This window comes from Nicotiana tabacum, chromosome 12 (genome assembly GCF_000715075.1).
Source record: "Nicotiana tabacum cultivar K326 chromosome 12, ASM71507v2, whole genome shotgun sequence".
In the NCBI taxonomy this organism is placed as follows: Eukaryota; Viridiplantae; Streptophyta; class Magnoliopsida; order Solanales; family Solanaceae; genus Nicotiana; species Nicotiana tabacum.
In genome coordinates, this window is record NC_134091.1 from 129,006,863 (window position 1) to 129,031,332 (window position 24,470).

At 41.3% G+C, this 24,470-nt stretch overlaps 2 protein-coding genes across 2 annotated transcripts; one reads left to right on the forward strand and one right to left on the reverse strand.

Annotated features, from left to right (window-relative positions):
- Positions 1 to 6,080: 6,080 nt before the first annotated feature.
- On the reverse strand, positions 6,081 to 6,473 carry LOC142167386 (uncharacterized). Its single transcript, XM_075227553.1, has one exon. It carries the CDS (start codon positions 6,471 to 6,473, stop codon positions 6,081 to 6,083), a length of 393 nt encoding a protein of 130 aa, XP_075083654.1.
- A 12,347-nt stretch (positions 6,474 to 18,820) lies between these two features.
- On the forward strand, positions 18,821 to 20,719 carry LOC107776897 (uncharacterized). The gene has a single exon (XM_016596848.1). It carries the CDS (start codon positions 18,921 to 18,923, stop codon positions 20,400 to 20,402), a length of 1,482 nt encoding a protein of 493 aa, XP_016452334.1. The 5' UTR covers positions 18,821 to 18,920; the 3' UTR covers positions 20,403 to 20,719.
- Positions 20,720 to 24,470: the final 3,751 nt, after the last annotated feature.

The window sequence follows — 24,470 nt, forward strand, 5'->3', positions numbered from 1 at the left end:
GGACCAATTTTGGCCGAATTGAGTGGGGAATGGTGTGATTTGAAAAAAATGGGAGCTGAACCCTGGTTCCTGAGTTGCCTACATATCCCTGGTGTTACGGGAATCAGGCCGTGTGTAGTTCTGGATCCAACGACGAACGAAACCGATGGAGTTGTTATGAGAATGGTCGTATATTTCGAAAAGGTTCTTTTGGTAGGATATTATTGCAAATAAATAATTTTAGGTGGAGCTATGAATGCAAATTTGAACGTTACGGATGTATAAGGAAAATATTTGAACGGTTATAGAACAAAAGGAAATCAATTGTTGATCATCGATTACGTTTGAGGTAGACAAAGGATGTGAATGTTGTGAATGTAAACCAGAGTGAAGATTGCTCTTGTTTATAGAACGATTACCTCCCGAGTTACTTGCAAAACTTAAAACACGATGTACGCGAATATATGGGGTTATTACGTAAATTTAAACATGATGCAGATTACCTTCGGACCATAAGATTTGTCTTTCGAATGATGAGGATGATGTCCTTAGACCATGACATCTTGGGCTATGAAGCATATGATAAGGGATTCGTAGGCCATGGAATAGTGTCCTCAGGCCATGGGGATGGTGCCTCCGGACTATGACGCCTTTGAATAATGATATGCAATTTCGAGAGATCCTTAGGCCATGACAAGGTGTCTTCAGGCTTATGAGGATGGTGCCTTTGAACTATGGTGCCTTCGGACAGTGAGGCGATGTTTCAGACCATGAAATGCAAGTATGTGTTAATATAGATCGCTTGGTAAAGGAAATAGGTGATGCTTAGTCATATGCGAGAACGCTACGATACACTACTTAGTCTTGTACGCGATGATGGCAATGCTTAGCCCGATGTAAAGAAAGGCAGCGTTTAGCCTTATGCAATGGTGAGGCGGTGATTGGCCTTATGCAGTGTGGAGGAAGTGCTTATCCTCATGCAGAGAATGAAGGTGGTGCTTTGTCTCATTCGAGAAAAGGCAGTGCTTAGCCTTATGCAATATGGAGGCAGTGCTTAGCCTCCTGCGAGGAATAGAGACAATGCTTAATCTCATGCAAAGAAAGGCAATGCTTAGCCTTTTGCAATAATGGAGGCAATGTTTAGCTTCATGCAAGGAATGGAGACAATGCTTAGTCTCATGCAAAGAAAGGCAGTGCTTAGCCTTATGCAATAATGGAGGCAGTGCTTAGCCTCATGCAAGGAGTAGAGACAATGTTTAGTCTCATACAAAGGAAGGAAGTGCTTAGCCTTATGCGATAATAGATGCAATGTTTAGCCTCATGCAAGTAATGGAGATAATGCTTACTCTCATGCAAGGAAAGACAATGCTTAGCCTTATGTAAGGAGTAGAGACAATGTTTAGTCTCATGCAAAGGAAGACAGTGCTTAGCCTTATGCAATGATGATGGCAATGTTTAGCCCTATGCTAGAAAAGCAATGGCTAAATGCGAAAGGATGAATCATTTCTTAGCTTGATGTGTTTGCGTTTGGCGACTTTTGTCGGTGTGAAGATAGTGATCTTGCTGTGTGTATGTATTTGAGGACGTTCCTGCTATGTTCATTATGTCTGCATCCAAAGAAAAATCATGAGTTTTGCGGGGGAAAGGTTGGTTCGTGCTCTCGATTCCTTGCCTTGCCTTTGCTCTTGTCTGGAGGTCCTACTTGAGTCACCCTGGGTAACGTCTGGCTGCTATATAAAAAATAAATTTCCGAAAAACAGGCATTTGATGAATTGTTTATAAAAAATGTAGTTGTTTGAAATATGTGATAAGGCATGAGAGCAAATAATATGTTGAATTGATAACTCTGACATGCTTTTGAGACATTGCAACCTCCTTGACTCAGAATTTTAAGGATCCTCCTCAAAATTCTACCCGAGTTTAAGTGCATACTTCTGGTGATACATTCCTTGGTGATTCTAAACATGATGAGATTGGGCAAACTCGAGCTCTTGCCCCAATTTCTGACCATAGGGGGAACGAAGATTTTATTCTTATGTGATTGAACCCATAGGGCTGCCTACGTATCCCCTCTTAAACGGGAATCAGGTCAAGCATAGTTCAGTTACATTAAATAGAATGTGAAAACATAATCTTAAACATAGTATCTCTTGACTGCGTCCAAATTGATGGGTTTGGGCCAAATCTCTCCATCCATTTTTGCAAGTATAAGTGTTCCTTCTGTTAATACTCCGTGAACCATGTAAGGGCCTTGCCAGTTGGGTGAGAACTTCCCCTTTGCTTCATCCTGATGTGGGAAGATTCGTTTTAGTACCAATTGCCCTGGTATGAATTGCCTTGACCTAACCTTTTTGTTTAAAGCTCTTGCCATTCTATTATGGTAGAGTTGACCATCACAAACTGCGTTCATTCTTTTTCCATCAATGAGAGATAGTTGTTCATACCGGTTCCGTACCTACTTTGCGTCACTGAGTTCAGCTTCCTGTATGATTCTTAAGGAAGGGATCTCTACTTCGGTGGGAATAACGACTTCAATACTGTAAACCAGTAGATAGGGAATTTCCCCGGTTGAGGTGCGAACTGTGGTTCGATACCCGAGTAAAGCTAATGGTAGCTTTTTGTGCCATTGCTTGTAGTTGTCCACCATTTTCTGTAATATCTTCTTGATGTTCTTGTTGGCGGCTTCTACCACTCCATTCATTTGCGTCCTGTATGCTATAGAATTCTGGTACTTAATCTTGAATGTTTCACACATAGCTTTCATCAAGTCATTGTTGAGATTGGTGGCATTTTCAGTAATGATTGATTCAGGTACTCCAAATCGACAAACAATGTGGTCCTGGACAAAATCTTCTATGACCTTCTTGGTTACCACCTTATGGGATGCAACTTCAACCCATTTTGTGAAGTAGTCTATATCCACCAGAATGAATCTATGTCTGTTTAAAGCAGCGAGTTCGATTGGTCCGATGACATCCATGCCCCAAGCAGAGAAAGGCCAGGGCGAACTGGTTACATTGAGTTTGTTGGGCGACACTCGTATCATATCAGCATGTATCTGGCACTGGTGACACTTTTGAACATATTTTATGCAATATGTTTCCATAATCATCCAGAAATACCCTGCCCTTAATATCTTCTTGGCCAAAACGAAACCATTCATGTGGGGTCCACAAGTTCCGGCATGTATTTCCTCGAGCAATCTAGACGCCTCCTTGGCATCAAGACATCGCAATAATCCCAGGTCTGGAGTTCTTCTATATAGAATTCCTCCGCTTTGAAAGAAATGATTGGCCAATTATCGGAGCGTGCGCTTCTGAGTGTGGGTAGCATTCTCTGGATATTCTCATTTTTCAAGTATTCCTTGATATCGTGGAACCATGGATTTCTGTCGAACTTTTCTTCAACATGAGCACAATAAGTTGGCTACTTATGAATTCCTATTGGGATCGGATCGATGAAATTCTTGTCCGAATGTTGTATCATGAAAGACAAGGTGGCTAATGCATCTGCAAACTCATTCTGAATCCTTGGAACATGTTTGAATTCTATCTTTGTGAATATCTTGATCAGCTCCTCTACACAATGCAAGTATGGTAATATTTTGGTGTTCCTAGTAGCCCATTCTCCTAGAACCTGGTGCACCAATAGGTAAGAATCTCCGATTACCAGCAACGCCTAAATATTCATGTCGACGACCAACCTGAGTCCAAAGATGCAGGCCTCATATTCTGCCATATTGTTGGTGCACGGGAACCTGAGTTTTGCGGATATATGGTAGTGTTGACTGGTTTCTGATACTAGAATAATTATGATACCCACTCCTTTGAAGTTTTTTGCTCCGTTGAAGAACATCCTCCAACCGTCATATGCTTCGGTATTATCCTCCCCTACAAATGATACCTCTTCATCGGGAAAATACATTTTCAATGGTTCGTATTCTGTCTACGGAATTTTCTGCCAAGTGATCTACCAATGCTTGCCCTTTGAGTGCCTTCTGAGTTACATAGATGATGTCGAACTCACTCAGCAATATCTTCCACTTTGCTAACTTACCCGTAGGCATGTGTTTCAGAAAGATATATTTTAGCGGATCCATCCTTGATATGAGATATGTAGTGCACTCACAGAAATAATGTCTCAACTTCTTGGCTATCCATGTCAAAGCACAGTAGGTGCGTTCCGACAAAGAGTACCGGGCTTTGTAAGGCATGAAATTCTTGCTCAGATAATATATCGCCCGCTCCTTCCTTTCAGTTTTATCATGTTGTCATAGAACGCAACCAAAGGCTCCATCCAACACAGACAGATAAAGAAGCAGAGTTCTTCCTGGTTCTGTTGGGACCAACACAGGCGGTTTAGATAGATACTCCTTGATTTTGTCGAAGTCTTTTTGGCATTCTTCAGTCCAGCTTGTTGCAGCATCTTTCCTCAGCATTCTGAAGATTGGCTCATATATCACCATTAATTGCACTATAAAGAGGCTGATATAATTGAGGTGCCCTAGAAAACTCATCACATATTTCTTTTCCTTTGGAGGTGGCAAGTCCTGGATAGCTTTGATTTTTGACGAATCCAGCTCAATACCTCGGCGGCTGACGATGAAACCTAACAGTTTTCCAGCGGGGACTCCAAAGGCACATTTTGCAGGATTAGCTTCAAATTGTATTTTCGAAGCTGGTTGAAACATTTCTTCAAGTCTGCTATGTGATCCGAACTCCTTTTAGATTTGATGATAACATCATCCACGTACACCTCTATTTCCTTATGTATCATGTTGTGGAAGATAGTGGTCATGGCCCTCATGTAGGTAGCCCCAGCATTTTTCAAACCAAACAACAATATTTTGTAACAATATATTCCCCATGGTGTGATAAAGGCGATCTTTTTGGCATCCTCTTCATCCATCTGAATCTGATGGTATCCTGCGAAGCAATCCACAAAGGATTGGACTTCATGCTTAGCGTAATTGTCAATCAGTATGTGTATGTTAGGCAGCGGGAAATCATCCTTAGGACTCTTTCTGCTTAGATCTCGGTAATCGACACACACTCTAACTTTTCCATCTTTCTTCTGAACTAGCATAATGTTGGCTAACCAGGTCGGGTATTCAACTACTCGAAGAAATTTGTACTTGATTTGCTTAGTGACCTTCTATTTTATCTTCAAACTCATATCTGGCTTGAACTTTCTGAGCTTCTGCTTTACCGGTGGACACATGGGATTGATGGGTAGCTTGTGAGCTACTATGGATGTGCTCAAACCAGTCATATTGTCGTAGAACCATGCGAAGATATCCTCATACTCTTTTAGGAACCTGACATACTCTTCTTTATCTAACGATGATATATGAATTCTTATGCGAGTTTTCCTTGACCGTCTCAGAATCCTCTAAGTTAACGACCTCAGTTTCCTCCAAATTAGATTTTGGTTTGTTTTCAAAATTCTCTACTTCTTTGACAATTTCTCCAGGTATCACATCGTCTTTCGGATCTTCCGAATCACTGTCCTTAAGTTGCATTGTCTCATTACATGTCACAGGCATAGGTTCATCAGGATATGTAATAATTATGCTGAAAAGAATGTAGAAAGATAATAATAAATATGAAAAAAAGTAATGCATTAAAAACTTTGAAATGTCAACAAGTATGACTCGATAGCTCGACTCAAAACAATTTGGAAATAAATCATGCTAATTTGCCAGGCTACCTAGGAACTCGGTGCGCTCGAGATGGTGCAGCGGTCCCGTTCTTGAGAACAACTCCCTTTTCCATTGTCTGAATGGTAAGGTCTTCCTCCTCCTCAACAATTGCACTGCAGTCCACATCTTCTTTATCTAGAAACAACTTCCTCATACCGTCCAAAACCTCATCTTCTTCAGTTCCCCATATCATGTTGGCTTGACGGAATGTCTAGTGCAACGGTGGTACAGGTTGTTCCAGTGGATAATAAGGGGCGCGCCATGGCGGTATCCAATCCTGATGCTCTTGTACGGTGTATTCATATGCGAGTCCAAAGGCCGTGCCATGGTACTGTGGTTGTACATGTTTAGTGATCCCTTGAAGCTTTTTGCCAAGACCTTTGCCTGGTTCATATACCGTCTACAACAATATGCTTTCTATCTTCTTGCTCCACCATCGATCCTTTTCAATTGCAATCACCTGTTCATTGCAGTGATACATTTCTCCACCCAAGTTCCTCTTATTTTTGATGACTTGAACGGTCTGATTGGTGTAGATGGGGTTGCTTCCATCTTCATGAATGATCACCTCCTGATGACTCCATTCGAACTTCACAGCTTGATGCAGAGTAGAAGTCACTGCCCTAGCTGCATGTATCCATGGTTGTCCCAAAAATAGATTATAAGTAGCAGATATGTCTAGCACTTGGAACTCAACATCAAACCAAGTTGGACCCATTTGTAGATTAAGATTGATTTCCCTGATAGTGGATCTCTGAGATCCATCGAACGCCTTCACATTCATGTTTCCCATTTGTATCTCGTGTAGGCCTTTACCTAATATCTTTAGAGTGGTTAGTGGACATGTGTTCAGGCTTTAACCTCCATCTATCAAGACCCTAGCAATGAACTTGTCCTCGAATTGCACTGTGATGTGCAACACCTTGTTGTGACTCAGTCCTTCTGGTGGTAACTTATCTTCATGGAAAGTGATTTTGTGGCTTTCCAATACTTGTCCAACCATGTTAGCCATATCTCTAGTAGTGATGATGGCGGGTACATAAGCTTCACTTAGCACCTTCATCAAAGCATTCTTGTGCGCATATGAGTTTTGCAACAGTGATAAGATGGATATTTGGGCAGGAGTCTTATTCAGATGATCAACAATAGAGTATTCTTTGCTTGTATCTTCCTCCAAAGATCGTCGGTGTTGGTCTCAACATTAGGCGGTTTGAATGCAGCTTCCTTGCTTGTTCCTCCCAGATTCTCAGGTGTGTAAACTCTGCCATTTCTAGTCATACCTTGTACGGCACCTGTTTCCTTCCATTTTGGCTTTTCATTTCTTTCTTGTTTCCGCAACATAATCCCACAGGATGACATCAGGCAAGTAAGGTGGTATGGGAGCTACTACTACAGTGAAGGGTGTAGCTACCTCGACTTCAAATAGCGCTTGGGTTTGTACCACAACTGGCGTGAGGGTGACTCGAGATGTTTTAGGAGCGTCTCCCTCTCGAATGAGTCTAATGGACCCTTTCTGATCTCACTCCTCATCAGTTTTTATCACGTTCACTCTCTCACCTATGTGATCCGGGAGAGGGTTGTTACAGATGTTCGGTGCATCTTCTGTTACTTGTATAACCTTAGTGTCGATCAGCGTCTGAATCTTGTCTTTCAACGAGCGACATTCCTTAATGGTGTGACCATTTATGCATGAATGATAAGCACACGTTTTGTTGGGGTTGATCCATTGGGAGGGATTTTCTACAACAACAGTAGGAATAGAGGTGACATAACCAGCGGCCTTTAGTCTCTCGTACTGTTAGGCTATGGGTTCAGCAAATGGGGTGTATTGTCTAGGGGGTCTGCGGTGGAAATTTGGACGTGGATTTGGGTAATTTGGGCAGACAGGTGGAGGTGAATGCTAATACGCTGATTGAGTGTTGTAGGTATGGTAGGTGGCGGCAGGGTATTGGTATTTTGGGGGTGAGGGTTGATATGTGGGTGAAGGTGTTAGGTATACGAGGGGAGACTTAGGGCCCTAGGCTATCATCACGACACCCACTTCCTTTTCCTTTGAAATACCTCCTGATTGCAAAGCTTTATTCGTGTCCTGCCGCACTTCGAAATTAGTTACCATCCCACTCTTGATTCATTCTTCTATTCTTTCCCCTAACTTGATGATGTCTGAGAACTTGTGATTTTCGATGACCATCAATCATTCATAATATTGCGGATCTTGTGCTCTAACAAAGAACTTGTTCATTTGTTCTTCTTCAAGTGCTGGACTTACCTTTGCGGCCTCTGATCTCCAATGAGTAGCATACTCGCGGGATGTTTCTGTCGGCTTCTTCTTGAGGTTTTGAATGTAGAAAACATCTGGCGTATTTTCTGTGTTGAACCTGAATCTGTCTATAAAATCTGATGCCATACTTACCTAATTAACCCACTTCTTTAGATTTTGACTGATATACCAAGACAAAGCGTCTCCTGTAAAGCTACACATGAACAGTTTCATGCGGATTTGTTCATTTTTACCCACTCCTACAAGCTTGTCGCAGTATGTTCTCAGATGCACATTCGGATCGCTAATACCATCGAACATTTCAAACTTGGGAGGTTTGTAACCCTCTGACAGTTCCACATCCGGCTGAATGAATAGATCTTCATAGTTTAGACCTTCAACACCTTTCCCACATTCAACACTCTGGACTCTTCCTGTAAGCTTCTTGAGTTCCTCCGCCATATTTCTAACAAACAGGTCCTTCTCAGTTAGTTCGGGTATGTATTGGATTTGCTGCGAGGTGTGAGGTAAGGTTTCCACATATATCAGATTTCTTTGATGAGTTCCTGGAACTTGGGTATATGGGTGGTCGTTGGTCGATTTTTGGGGATCGGGAGTAGGTTGTGGTGTATTTTCGGGAGTGTGATAAGTTGTAGTTTGCAGGTATTGAGTTGGATGATGGTGGTGTTGTAGAGTCGTTGGCATTGGTGGCGGGTTAAGGTTCTGGGGAGGTGCGGGATTATGATACTGGTGTTGTGCGGGAGGATTTAGAACTATGGATGGTGGATTCTGATTTTGTGCGTTTTGTAGTGGTGTTTGGTTTTGGGTAGCCGGGTTTTGCTGGTTGATGTCGGGAACATTGAGAGTAAGGGAAAGGTTTGCCAGATTTTGGACCTGCTCAAGCTCGCCCTGTAGTTCCAGGATTTTCTGTTCCAAACATAAGACCAACTCATTCTGCCCCAGAGTACTTCTACCATTTGAAGTTTCAACATTTTCTGCCACAACAACATTGTCTTTCCTGATACTTAAATGATCTATCTTCCCCTTTCCATTACTTTTGCTTTTAGGGTCGCTAGGTGGAGGAGGAGGTGGAGGACCTCTAGATCTAGTGTGGTATGTTGATGATGCCGGTATGCACGAACTAACCTTTGGGAATGGGAATAATCAAAAAAAGAAAGAAAAAGCAAAAGATAACCAAGTCAGTAAGGTGAAATAAAAGAGTGTTTGCAATAATTAAACATGTTTCACAAAGTCATGCAATAATTTGGGGACCTCATTGTGCCCGAGGTAGTCCTAAGCGACACATAGACTTGGAGAAAATTGGTGCCAATGTTTGCTTCATTTCATTAATGCAAAAATGAGCCAAAATAATATTTTACTAAATCGACAATAATATAATAAAGTTACTAATGGCATTTAGCCTTATTACATAGAAATCTAATCTAAGCTAGAAAGCAGTAAAGAACATCATCTCCCAATCTACTTGGTCCCTGAAGGACCTTCTCTATGCTTGGCTCTCTTGACTCCATCAATCATGTTTCCCAAATCGCGCATATCCAGCAATAAGTAAGCTTTTGCCAGCTTTCCACCTTCATCGTCGTCCGTGCCTTGAAAATCCGAAAGTCTCTTTCTCGTCTTCCCTTCTAGATCCATCATTCTTTTTCCAAGTATTCCAATCTGTCCATTGACTTAGTGGTAATCTCCTTCCATTCCCTTATCGCCTCCATTTTCCCTTTGTGCTTCTCCAGATGTTTAGCTTCGGACTCGAACACCCTTTTGTGTAGCATCTTGTACTTCACCTGTGCCTCAGCCACTTCATCTTTGACCCTACCCTTCAAATTTACTCCTGGTTTGACATCCCCAACTACGTCATCTTCTAGCCATGATAGATAGTAATACATATGACCGGCGTGATACATGTCTAGTTCAATAGTTTCTCCTTCCACAATGGTCTTTTGGTTCCACATGTGTTGTGCTTCGAACTTGAACAGGATGACATCTCCCTTAAAATTTGCCTTGTACTGGACCATGTTGGAAACCTGAGGTATGACTTGTTTTCTTCCAGCTTGTCTCATTACCCTTACAGGAGCGTAAGGGTATATGCCTCGCAGCCCGATCAGTACCAAGTGAGTAGTTCCTTTTGATCTAATGATGAACTCATTACTAGGAAACCATTCAAACATCCAATGCACTTGCTCGTCTGTCAGATTGCTGAAGAAACACACCCAACTTATAGCATTTCCAGGCTTTGCAAACCTGTTTGGAATGAACGTCATTTTCTTTGGGTGATGGTTGGCTTTGTAGTCATTTAGTGGCCTTCGCAGAAGCTATTGGCGATACTCACCCCTCTGAAAGTGTTCCAGCATCCAGACTTGTAGCAATAGATTGCAATCCTCGAAGTGTCCAAACCCATGCTTGCACTAATCTAAATCACGGTACATCTCAACTAAGATCATTGGGATGATAGTATAAGTTTGTCCTTCGATACCATCCATTAAGGTCCTGTGACCATGGCTAAGTGAGTATGAATTCTTCCCCCTTTCATTGGAAAAATCAACAAACCCAGGAAGCAGACAATGAAAACAAAAACTCGGCGATGCACCCATCCCAAAGAAGTAATGGCTAGTTCATCAATATGAAGATGATATGACTTGCTATGCCGATAGCGCTCGTAAAGAAACTCAAAAATGATGTATGATTTCTTTAGACAGGGTAGTTTATCATTCTTCTTAAAGCCTAACATTTTCAGAAAACCGCGGGGAGTGCGATGCTCTGGTACTAGCAGTCCCGAACTATCCCAAGGTAACTTGGCGAAACCCCTTATTTCTTCTAAGAGAGGATTCATTTCTATATTACCAAACCGAAAAATAGCTCGTTTCTCATCCTAGAATATGGTAGCGTCATCGATCAATTCCCTATTTGGTTGAACGTTTAGCAAAGATGGTAGATTACCAAGTACCCTCCTCACATGATTCTTGTCACAAGGAGCAAGGTCTTTCTACCAGTCAAGTAACAAAGGCGGGATATTCTGGACCATACCGAACCTGGGGATTTCGTGCTTCATTTTCTGCAAATAAATCAGAGTTAGCCCTTTCCCCCCTCTAGATTCGACTACTTACGCAATAATGATCAACATGTTGGCACATTTTCTCCAAGTAATGCACATAAAATGATAGTGTCCTTTGGGATTATGGAAATCCCGTTGGACTTTGGACAAGGTTTATCTAAGCGGGTTGTTACGTTAATAACGCTTCAACCCATACCAGGTTTAGCATGATGCATGTACATTTCAAGTCAGAGTGTGGTTTCTAGAAAGATCTAGACTGGTACTCTTAAGTAGACAACTTGAAAGAGAAAGGCACAGGACAGTCGACTGCACCGCTGATCGACTAGTCTTCCGCAAATAAGCCTTTCCGATTTAAAAGGATAATTTCAGGAAAGCGCGAACACTCATCAAGCACCGCTATGTTTATAATTGGCACGAGTGGAATATGATGCAGAACATGCTTTATGCAAAAATAATAACACATTGCCAAGTATTTGCATGATAAAAGTACGTAAAACAGTAAATAAAGTAGCAAAGGTGAACATGAAAAAAAAAAGAAAGGAAAAGAAAGACAAAAGAGAAGTCAGTTTAGCTCATAAAAATGTAAGAGAACGTAATGAAACAGGTAGGGATGGAATAGAGAGAGTTCATACATGTCATAGAAAATAAAGGAAAATAAGGGAAGGAATGTGCATGTAATAGCAGTTTAAAACATATGAAGAATAAAATAAAGGAAGTAATCCACACAAGTTAAGTTCGTCATGGTAAGAGCCTAAGTATATACCCAATAAAGTCGCCATGCTGTCGCGCCCCGTTTTCTCGCGAAAGCGAACTTCGACGTGTGACAACTCTTTTAAATGAGGTATTGAAAGAGAAGAGTCGTCACCTAACGATTTTTGAGGTGCGTTATGACACCCATTTCCAAATAACTTTGTTTAACTAGTCAACGCCACCAAAGATCGGGTAAGGGCTCAAATTACCTCAAAGAGAAGGTGTTAAGCACTCATCGAGCTCCACAACTGTGGGTCCCCACCAAACTTTAAACTATGTGGATCATGTAATTAGGCTAGGTGATCAAATAAATAAAGAGAAATTTAGAAGTAAAAAAAAATCTTATTATAGCACATGAGAATTGGTACAAACTTTAATGACTACAAGGATATAGCCATATTGATCTATATTAAATGACTAAGTGTAAATAACAAACATGCAAGGGGGGGATCCTAAGTCTTTTAGCCTAAATGATCACCCCGTGCAACATAAATAATACTTCGCAATTCCCTTAAGGTGGGGGTTGCTCATATTATTCAGCGGGCACAAACTATCATCTCCTGCTACCTGATTACTATATTGAAGTTGTTTACCTAAAGGCGCTCTAATTCATTTCTAGGTCGCACCCTACGCGTGCACTACCCATCCCATGCCTATGGTCCAGGAGGCTTTGGACATCTATTTGGATGGTTCTAGACTCTTCTTAGGATGCTCAAATTGTTAAAACTAGTGCACATTCAAATTGCACGCATGCAGGTTCAGCAGTAGGTAGTTTTTAGACGCATTAGGATAATTAAGTCATATAGGCATGATTTCTATGTGATTCCGGTTTACAGTATTGTACAAGCGATAGTGCTGCTTTAGACTAGCTCATGGGCAGATTTGAAGCGTTGCAAGTCTTATAGGAATGCTTTCTAATTGTTTGCGCAATAAGGCAGTGAAACGATCTTAGAATTCCGAATTACCAGTGTTGATTTTATAGACATACTTCTTAGGCAGGTGACTGTATCTTATAGACAGGATTTCTAGTAGTCAGCAATTGGAATTTATTTTATATACTTTATCCCTATAGGCATGTCCTCTAAACGTGGCAATACAATGAAGTAACAAAGTAATTGATTAGTTGATTAAGATACTATAGTCATGATATCTAAAGGAGCAGCGTACCAAGAGCAATAGAAACAGTTGTTTGATTGATTAATTTAACCCTATAGACATGATCTCTAGATGGACATTAGCAAAAGATGTGTTATTGTATCCTATAGGCATGCTATCTAAAAGGGTATAGAAGTGGAGCATGTGAACCAGTGAAGCACTTAGATTCTTATAGGCATGTTTTCTAGTAGTGCACAGGAATAGAACATGTGGAGCAAGTGAAGCATTTGGGTTCTTATAGGCATGCTTTCTATCAGTGTACAGAAATAGAGCATGTCAATCAAGATAACAAATAAAATATTTAGACCCTATAGGCATATTTTCTACCCTTTCATGCGAGAATAGAGTATACCTGTTTCCCCAATTTTCATTAGCACCCTAATTGTTTGTTTACAAATTATTACAGGACCAAAGATAAAAGGGGAAACAGATGCAAATATTACAGAATCGAGATGATTACATGCCCCAACAAATAGAGCAGACCCAAGAAGAGCTAACCCAACATTGTTTGGGCCTTCAACAGACTCTTTCACTCAAATAGCAGGTCGAGACCCAAACACTTCACAAAACAGGAGAGTATGTCCATTTGCACAACCCAAAGCAACATACAGACTCATATCCAACCCAACAATTACAATATTAACCACTTTACCGAATAAATTAATGGACCACACATGGAAATCAACTAAACAGTTCTAAAGCAACACCTCATAGAGACAATATTATGTGACATTTAGCAGGATTCATGAACACATGGGAATTTCATAAGCAAGAATGATAGATTTGATTAAGCAAGGACTAGGAACTAGGAGAATCAGTAAACTTAATTTCAACATGGTAAGTTTGACATGGTAAAATAATAACATGGTTAAATCATTAAGCAGGTGAGAACATGCTGAAGACATAACATCATGAGAGTTGAGGAAACATGTCATTTATAGTTAACAGGGTAAGAACACACAAGATGCACATGTTGAGCCTTCTGGAGTGGGTCTAGGGTAGGGCATGGTTCAGAATAAGTCTAAAAGGGATTTTAAAACTATAAACCTAAGTTAGGAAGGTTTGATAGAGCCATAGTTAGAGGATGACAATTACACATAGTAAACAAGAAGACATGTATGATCTATAACAGCTAATAAGAATCTCAATTGTGTTGAGTATGATACAAAGGTTCCCTAGTTCAAAATATCATAGTAGAAGGCATTGCCAACTTAAGGTTAAACAGAGCAGACATATTTCAGAACTTAAACCTGTCAACCATGAACAACACAGGGAAACAAAGTGTAGTAAGATTTAACTAGGAAGCTAGGTAATACTCAAGAGTACAGAGTTGGCTAGACACCGCATTGCAATTCTTGAAGCCACAAGTTTTGTTAAAGCATAGAATTCATAAGGACAAGAGTAGGGCCTACATAAAGGATTCATAAACTTATTAAGACAAATTTCGGACATGCAGTAATTCTCTAGAGTTTCAGGGCAAGCGTTCAAATTCGGACATAAAGACACAATATTAAACAGTCAATGTGAGAGATTAGGCATTCATAAACACAACAACTTCGAACAAGTATCACGACCCAGAAATCTTCTAATCATGCTAACTTACACAATCCAAAAACATCAAACAAATGTCGGCATAATATCATATTGGCTTTGAAACGCCCACATAATAGGGATGTTCAGAAGCGTGAACACAAATTGGGAAGAAACATAACTGAGAGAGCTTGTGCACCTACCAGTTTGCAAATTTAACAGCAAATAGAGAAGAATCACTAAAGGAAGTAGCAAAATAGGAACAACAAGAGGAATTCCACATCCGTAGTGCGTTAGAGTTTACAGAAGCTTCGAACAAGCCCCGAGCAGTACTCGCACTAGAGGGGTAATTAGAGATAATTCTGGTGGCCTTGGATTTCAGCCGGCCACAACCAAGAGTGCATAAAGTAAAGAAGAATGAGAGTAGAGAGGATAATAATAATGGTAACAATAGTTGTAGCAGTAGTCATTGTTTGTCAGGGAACGAGGAAGGGGAGTTTATATAGTAGTAAAATTGAACGAACAAACAAGGAAACATAATTGATCAAACACAAAATAAGGAAAGAAAATCATGCAAAAATCAATTCAGGAGAAAAAATATGGTAAACCCTAGTTCAAGAAGGAGAACACAAATAGTCAGAGATCTCACTGAATCTGACCCATATATCCTGGTAATGAGTGTATATAGACGGAATATCGTCTGGATCTAAATAGAATGGAGCTTGATTCCCTTGATTCGGAGCCTGACACTTACCAAAAATAGGCGAGTACTATGTGATACCAAAACCGTGTAAGAAACAACGAGACAGGGCATAAATGGAAAGGGAATCATGGAGTGATTCCATGTTGAGTTCGGAGTTAGAGAGGATAAGGGAGGAGGAGGCTAGGGTTTCTTCAAGGGAGAAGAAGAGGATAAAGGTGCATAAGGGCGGCGGTCTTTAGGAAAATGGGGATTAGGGTTTGGGGTTGGGTAACTAAAAGTGGTAGGGAAGTTGTGGGCCGTTGATCTTGAGAGATCAACGGCCAAGGTTAAAAATCGAGCCGGACGGGTTGGTTTAACGGTTTGCGACCGAGTTGGATTAAAAGGGTCGTTTGGTTTGGGCTAATGGGATTGGGCCATGGATTTGGGTCTGTTTGGTCCAAAAATTTGCCCTTCATTAGGCTACAAAATTAAATATACAAAATTTATGAAAACAATAATTTATAAATATGATTAATAAATAATAAAATACTATTTATGGGGTAAATACTGGAAAATAATAGCTTAACATTATAAAAAATATAAAAATGCTATTATAACATAAATAATATAATAAATATAATTATGTATAAAATGTAGGTTATTATTGCAAAAAGTTGTGTAAATAGATAATAAATACCAATGTAATCATATGCAATTAAGTAAAATGTTATAAAATATATATGTGGGTGTAAATGATAAATTGTGATGATTAGGTCATCACAAAATAATTTAAAAGGATAATTAATAAATATTCAAGTAATTTAAATGCAAGAAAATCAGTTTTTAAAGCTTTAAGAATTATGAAAAATTATAGAAAATACTTGTATGACTCTTTGAATTGGTAATGATGAAAAAATAATATTTTGAAAGTATATATGCTATTTGAAAATATGAGGGTAAAATTGGGTATCAACAGGCATATAAGAAGCCTGATCTTCGCCGAAACCCGCCTCTTCACCGGGGCCATCGGGGTCTTCTCTGTCCTCGGATCCTCCCGAACCCTCGGAGTCTTACTCGTCCTCGGGATACGCCAACTTTTTGGCCTCGGCCTCGAGCCTCTTAGCATTTTCGATCTCGGCCGATAAATCAAATCCCAGGCATGAGCTTCCTCGGGAGCCTCCCTTCGGGACTGGCACTTCACATATACGACGACTGTCCTAGGTTGCCTTAGCGTCAGCTTTGTACTGGGCCACTATCTCTTCAGCATCGACCCTGGTTATTTCCTCCACTAACATGGCTGCTTCAAGCTCCTTGGCAAGGGTATCCTATTTGGCAATGGCCGAGCCCAATTGAGACTGGAGTTCTTCGATGTTTTGGGACCGGGCTTCAGCTTTCTCCCTCACCACTCAAAATTGGGCCTCCACAGAGGCCAGTTTCTCCCGAGAAGTATCCTTTTTCCGAAGCCAATCGGTCCATTTTGCCCTTCCACTCTTCGGCCAAGGCCTTGACCTCATCCATCTCGGCTCGAAGCTGGTCGACCCGATCAACCTTCTGTTGGACCTTCGGATTCTGACCGTTAGTCACCGTGTATAGCCTCTCATCACTAACTTCAAATATTTTTACCTGTTCCACCATGTTGGCGTGTTCTTCCTGAGTCGCGTTCAACTCGGCTCGAAGGCTCTTGACTTCTTCTTCACGTTGCTCGTTGAGAAGCTTATACATGCCTGTCTTCTCAGCAAGCTCTTTGACTTCGACCTCGAGTTGGCTCAGCTCATCCCGGTACCGGAGGAAGGTTTCATGGTGGAGCACCAAAGCGTGCAAATATGAGAAGAGATATTAGAATCATCAAGAACTAAAGTTGAAATATAAAAACGTTTGGTAACACCTTACCCGATTTAGCGCCTGTTGTGCTTTGTTGAACAAGTATGGCGCATCTACCTCGTTCATTTTTGCATGGTCCTCATCAGTTACCAGGCACCGGAGGTAGCTAGCTACCCCGAAGGGGGCGGAAATAACCGGAGAATCCTCCAGGACAGTGATAATGATTGATCTCTTCCGGCCAGGATCTATGCTTGGAGTAAAAAACCGGTTGATCAACCTTGGGCTCAAGTTCGTCCTGCTGACCTCTGAGGATGGACTGTTTCTTGGCACCTCTAAGTCACCCAATCCGGTGAACTCCTCCAGGGCGGATGAGCCTACACCATCAAAGAAGCCTCAGAGAGGATCATCCGCTCCATGGACCCCCTCATTAGATCGCTCCTTCGTCGATCGGGCTTCATCGAACATTGATTCTGTGAATATAGGCGATCCCGAAATATCTATAACGTCGAGCGGGGCAAAGACGACGTCTCTATAGTTCTCGGACCTCACTTCGGCATCAGCCTCACGAACCTGAGGAGGATTAGCTTCTGTCGTTTCCCCTTCGGCTTCTATCCGTTCCTCGAGGACAGGCGGATCATGGGCTACAACGATTTCATCCTCTTCGGGCTCGTCCCTGAGCTGGAGGAGTGAGCCTGAGTCAAGCACTCGGGAGCTGGAGGTTTTCTTTGGCTTACGAACCAGCCTCCTTCTTGGTTTCTTTTTCTTCGAGCTCGGGGAACTCAGGGCCCTCTTCCTTTTCTTCTCCCCTGTTATGGCTCCGGGATGCCCTGAAGTAGAGGGATCATCGGGCTAATCCTCGCCCCTCACCAAGGGCCTGAGCTCGATGGTCTTGGGCAAGCCTGCAAAGAGAGTAGAGTCAATGAGGACATAAGTGCTAGAAAAGACGTCTAGAACTACTTATTCGGAGAGAAAGATCATACCATGAGAACGGGCTTCCCAGCGACCCTTCGAGAGCTCGCGCCATGAGCGTTCTGCATAAGGCATCTGCGAACAAATACCATTGATCCACTCTTTGAGCCGAGGGATGGCGTCTGAAACTCGAGCAAGGGATGCACCACAGCAAACACCGGCTAGAAAAGGGAAGATAAAACATAAAATAGACGTTAGGAAGGAGGTATACTTATGTGATACGTTCCACTTCTCGGGAAACGGCCTCCACTCAGTGGGTATCAGATCGGCGGTCTTTACCCGGACAAAGCGTCCTTGCCAACCCCGATCCTGGTCCTCGTCGATGCTTGAGAATGGGGCTTTGCTGGCCTGACGTACAAGCTTTATCAGTCCCCCCATAGGTTATATCTTGTCTAAAAGTACGACAATTAAGTTATTATTCCCTTAATTCTATAAATTTCTATATCGCTTACAAAATTTTCTGCATACGGCCTTGCTACACTTGGTACAAAGTGAAACTACAACCATTAATCGGTAACTCCACTAGTAGACTTCTTGTAGCCGAGAATTCCAATTAGTTTCCATTTTTAGTTTTTTATTTCTTTCTATATGAAGTTAGTTTTAGTGTTAGGTATATTTAGTTAATAATTACATACGTAAAAAGATCAGAAACTTTCTGCGAGTTTAATAAGTCAAATATGTAGAATAAAAACACACGTCAAAAATACCTTAAAAACCATATTCCCAATGGCAAATCAATGGCAATTAGGCCAACAGTTAAGAGAAACAGTATAATTAGCAGTTACTTAGTACCTTTCATCCATTCATTAATTCTTAAATTATGCAAACTGTTACCTTCTTTTTCTCCTTAACAATTGAGTGTAATATCACTTTCCTTTGTAGCTTTATAAGTAAGGAAATGTAACATTCTGCCTCGTCAATTATCCTTATTTCTGCCTTTCGAAATTTCACTTTTTAAAAAAACACGAAACCTTTTCACTTTTGACTCTGAGCTTCGAATAAAACAATGGACACTACCAAGAAAAAAGAGAAGAAGAAGGAAGTGATTCGATTAGAACGAGAATCTGTTATTCCAGTTCTTAAATCCAGGATAATTATGACATTAGCCAATTTAATTGAACATGATTCAGATCGCGATGAATTTCTCAAGCTGTGCAAAAGAGTTGAGTACACAATTCGCGCGTGGTACCTTATACAATTCGAAGATTTAATGCAATTATACGCGTTATTTGATCCTGTCCACGGTGCTCAAAATCTCGAGCAACAAAAATTATCAGATGAGGATATCGACGTACTTGAACAAAATTTCTTGAGATATTTATTCCAAATTATGGACAAGAGCAACTTCAAAATCGCCACAGATGAAGAGCTAGAAATTGCGAATTCAGGGCAATATTTGTTAAATCTACCAATAACGGTTGATGAATCTAAGCTTGATAGTAAGTTATTGTCTAAGTATTTTGCTAATCATCATCGCGATGAAAAACTCCCTGAGTTTGCTGATAAATATGTCATTTTTCGTCGTGGCATTGGAATTGATAGGACGACAGATTGGTTTATTATGGAAAAAATTGACATGATAATTACGCGTACGTGGAAATGGCTATTGAAAAAAACAGGTGGTGATAAGTATTTTCGAAGAAAAATTAATAAGAAAAAGAAGCCTCTGAAAAAAAGAATCCCTTCTGAAGAAGAACAAGATTTTTACGTTGAACGAATTCGAATCCAGAATATGGAACTTACTGTCCCTAATGTATTGGGAAAAATTACAATTCAAGAACCAACGTTTGAAAGGATAATTGTGGTGTACAGACGAGCTAGTGAAGACGAAGAAAAACCCGATAGAGGAATTTATGTGAAGCATTTGAAAAATATTCCAATGGCTGATTTAGAAATTGTTTTACCTGAGAAAAAGAATCCAAGTTTAACACCAATGGATTGGGTTCAATTTATTGCATCTGCAATTGTTGGTCTTTTTGCAGTTGTGACCTCTCTTGACATGCCAGAAGCTGATTTATGGGTTCTTTTTGCAATTTTATCCACAATAATTGGCTATTGCGCGAAAATTTACTTCACTTTTCAACAGAATATGGCTCAGTATCAGAATTTGATCACACAATCAATGTATGATAAACAATTAGACAGTGGACGTGGTACACTTTTGCATTTGTGTGATGACGTCATACAACAAGAAGTTAAAGAAGTAATTATTTCGTATTTTATATTAATGGAACAAGGGAAAGCTACATTATTGGATCTTGATCAAAGATGTGAGGAATTAATTAAAGAAAGATTTGGAATAAGCTGTAATTTTGATGTAGATGATGCAGTTCAGAAGCTAGAGAAATTAGGAATTGTTTCAAAGGATGAAATTGGAAGGTATTTTTGTATTGGCCTTAAAAGGGCTAATGAGATTATTGGGACAACTACTGAAGAGCTTGTTCTTAAAGCAAGACAAGGTCAAGGTCAACCTGCAATTACTGAATAGGGACGTTCTTGTATTAATCGCTATGGCGTATATGTTAAATAGTTATTTTATGCGTCCGATTATCATTCAGGAGCAGTCGTGTAGATTTCCCAGAGATTGTTGTGAGTTCTACGTCAAATTAGATGAATTTTTTTAACCTATGTTTTGTAATTTTGTTTCTTACTTTTTTATTTTGGTTTTGTGAGAATAATTTGGAAATGACTCGATGAGGAAAGTTAAAAGGTAACAGAATCATCCTCAACGAGTATAGCAGATGGAGTAATATCCAGAATTTTTCCTGTAATTTTTATTAATGCACATCTTAATTTTGGTGTCAATTTGGTAGCCAAAAAGAATAAATGGAGTTGGATATTCTTTAATTGTTATTATGTTATATTTTGTAGAATTTTTTATACTATATATCGTTTACCCGAAAAATCGGATAACGTTAAATTTAGATATGGTTCTAAGGGTATGCAAATTTCTTTGATACAAAATGATAATACATGTGTTTTTTGCTATGAAATGGGAAATGATAGACGGGAGACTAAAAAATATTAGAAGAACAAGCACAATGAAATCTTAATGTGTCTTGGAGGCCTCTCTCTATTGCAGTCTATCTCCCTTTTTATAGTAGAGGGTCACTACTTTATCTATAACAACATAAAATAGTACATATAGTGGAGAACCCATAATGGTTTGTCTCTCCCTTGATTCTCGCCAAGATTTTCTCTCTTGGTGCGGTTGTAACGGCTCTTATCTGCGAGCTTGGCACTGACTCGAGCTTGGTGCTAGATCGAATCTCCAGTCTTAGTTCGAGCTCGATTCTGCCTTGGAGCATCGATATTCGGGGCCTGTGTTGATCGGCGTTACCCCGTAGTCCGATTCGGACACGGGCTCGATAATGATATCGAGTTTTGCCATTGATTGGTCTTATAGCTCGAAACTCGACGTCTCTACTTCGGAATTCGTCCGAACTCGCCATGCGGATACCTTCGATTGAAATGTTATTATCTCGACCGGTCTTTATGACTGAGAATCGGTTTTGACCGTACACAGATAGTCCCCTCATTTCTCAGAAAGGATGTGGCGAGGAACGATATGATTTCCCTACGGCTCGATCAAATTTATGCCGACGTTTCTATCGAACCCGATCTCGACGTATGTGATAGCTGTCCCATCAGCTCGGTTTTACCGAGGTATTTAATGTGTGTCAGATGGTGGTCGGCCACCGCTGATACCGAACCGTCAGGCCTTAGTCTATAAATAGTCTTTCCACACAACTTTTACCATTTTTGCGCCTTCTCTTCTTCCAAACTTTCCTATTTATCCTCTCTACTTCGCTGTTACGGGGCCGTCCATACTAGAATTTTGGTGTTGTCTATTTCTTCCTTTGCACTCTTTCCTTTCATATCAATGGCGAAAACTTCCAAAACCGTATCTCAGAAGGAAAAAGCCTCTTCCCCATGGCCGTCTGATGATAAGGCGCCGGCGGAGCCGTCAGTTCATGACTATGTTCTTGGCCCGTGCATTTTGAAAACTGATTTTAAGGTGGAGAACCCTTCCTCCGTTCCGGGTCGATGCGAATACGTATCGATGTATACATGCTCTATAACGGAGGATGACCTCGAGGCCGTCCGAAAAGACTACAACTGGGGTTCCGAGGTCGTGTTGCAAATTCCGTCTTCCGATGAGTATGTTACCACTTACATGAAGGGGTTTTTAAGTGTTTACACTTATCCCTTCATACTAGGACCTGTCGACCCGGTGATTATTGATTTCTGCAAAAGGTATCAAGTCACCCTTGGCCAAATCCATCCCTCTTTATGGCGTATAGTGATCTTATTGCGCTTCTTCTCTATCAAAGCCGGGGGGTTGGATTTTTCTCTGAACCACCTCATACGACTGTATCGGCCTCAGATATTTCGAGGGCTAATCAGACTTCATCGTCGGGCATCGAAGGCATTGATGTCGAGCATCGATGAAGACAAGGATCGAGGTTGGATGGGTCATTATATCCGAGTGAGGACCCGTGATCTCATTCCGTAGGAGAAGATGTCTTTCCCTGAAGAATGGAATTTTGACCGTAAGTGATTTTTGTTCACTTTTCAGGTGCTTTTCCGATTTTTTCTGATGTCCTTCCCTGATGTTCAGCTGCCCCTTGGATGCCACAAGCGGTGCCCGACCTCGAGGACTGGGTTCGGAAGTTGGCCTCGACCTCCTCTTACGCCGAGCGCGCTTGGCATGATTTGGCAAAAGGCAAATGGGAGGCCAAGAACCATGGTGAGGTTTGCTTCTTGTTTCCTTCGAAGTATTCTTTGCGTTCTATTCGTTACCGATTTCCTCTTGTGCAGGCGTAACCAGGGATGCCGCTTTGAGGCCTTCGAGCGGCAAAGAAGGAAACAAGTCCCTGGTCCCTAAACAGGGGGAAGATAAGAAGCGAAAAGCTTCCTCTCGGTCAGAGGACCACAAGCCCAAAACTCGCAGGGTGAAGAGAAAAACAATTGCCCTTTCGATTGACTCGGTCCAACGACTGAGAGAAGAAGAAGAAGAAAATAGCTCCTCGGCTTTGGTAGTCCGGTCTACGGAGGCCATCGAGGTTGCCGGAGCTCCCGAGCTGATGGCGGTTGTGCCTGTTGGGGTTGTTTCCGAAGACCAGAATCTCGACCGGAGTACTCCGAGCAATTTGCTCGGGGCTATGACAATGGGTGATTCGCCTTCTCTTCCATCTTTTTCTGAGGAGGCGCTGAAGGAAGCTCGAGAATTGAAGACTCCCGATATCGGCGCAGGCTCTGGTGCAGGGGATCCTTTCAGGGATTGTTTTACTGGAGTCGACGATGGTTCCTATGTCGGTGATACTTCTCTTTTATTAGATGAGGCTCAGCGTTTCATTACTCGGGTAATGATTCTTCCATACTTCGTTTATTTGTTATTTTCCATACTTGACTCGTGTTTCTTACTGTGCAGGCCATTAGTAGGTTTCGAGTCGATCTTAGCCAGTGTGAGGCCGAGCTCCGGAAGTTCTCAGGTGAGAGAGATGCCTTACGGCTTCTTTGCAGCCAAAAGGATGAGGCTATAAAGGACCTCCAAGTGGATTTGGCTAAGTTCCGTGAAGAAGGGGTCGAGCTCGATAAGCAGGTGAGCCTCGTTCTGTTAAAGTATGGGTCTGACACAACCGTGGAAGTTAACCTTTCGTTGTCTCAGTTACAGCAAAAGATCGAAAAGATCGGGTTACTTCGAGAAGAAGTCGATCAAATCCGAGCTGAATGCAATCGGTGGAAGGAGACCCTTGACCGCCTGGCAGCGGAAAAAGAGACCATCTTAACAAAATTATTATCGGCCGACATTCAACTTCGAAGTGTCAAGCAAAAGGGGTCGGTTCAAGCTAAGAAGATTGAGGAGCTTGAAACACGACTTGCTGAGGCTAAGGTGGAGGTTGAGTCGTCGAAAGTCTTGGCAGATAAGTCCATTGCTGTATATCGGGCTGATGCTGAGGCTGCTCACATGGAGGCCCGGGCAGCGGTGAAGGTCGCTGATACTCGAGCTCATTGGGTTGCAGAACTTGCTAAGTGTAGGTCTTGGAGGGAGACCCTCGAGGAGATACACGCTCGAGGTTTCAACCTTACCGAAGAGGTAAAAAAGGCAAAACAGCTCGAAGCGGAAGCTGAAGCCTTGGCTTCTGATGATGATGATGATGATGATGATGGTAGCGAAAGCGGATCCGAGGACGGGGAAGAGCTCGACCAGGAAGCTTAGTTTCGAATTCTTCATGTTTTTACATTAATCTCGTAGGTAATTTTCGTATATATATGTATAATCAGGTCGACTTGTTTTTGTTCTGTGAAGACTTTTAATCGAATGTTGACCTTGTAGTCTCTCTGATCAATCAGATTTGTAGCCCCTGGGTTTGCTTGTTGAGTGGATGATTCAAACTTTGAAGGAACATAATCCGTAGATGTAAAAAGTAGCTTATTAGCTGTCGAGTGAATGTTTGGAACTTGAAATATTATAGCCCGTAGGTGTAATGGTCGAGTGCGTGCTTGCTCAAACTTGAGATAAAGGTAGCCCGTAGGCTTAATATTTGAGTGA

Coding starts and splice junctions, on each gene's coding strand:
- LOC142167386 (XM_075227553.1), bottom strand. CDS start 6,473: ATGGGAAACATGAATGTGAAGGCGTTCGATGGATCTCAGAGATCCACT.
- LOC107776897 (XM_016596848.1), top strand. CDS start 18,921: ATGGACACTACCAAGAAAAAAGAGAAGAAGAAGGAAGTGATTCGATTA.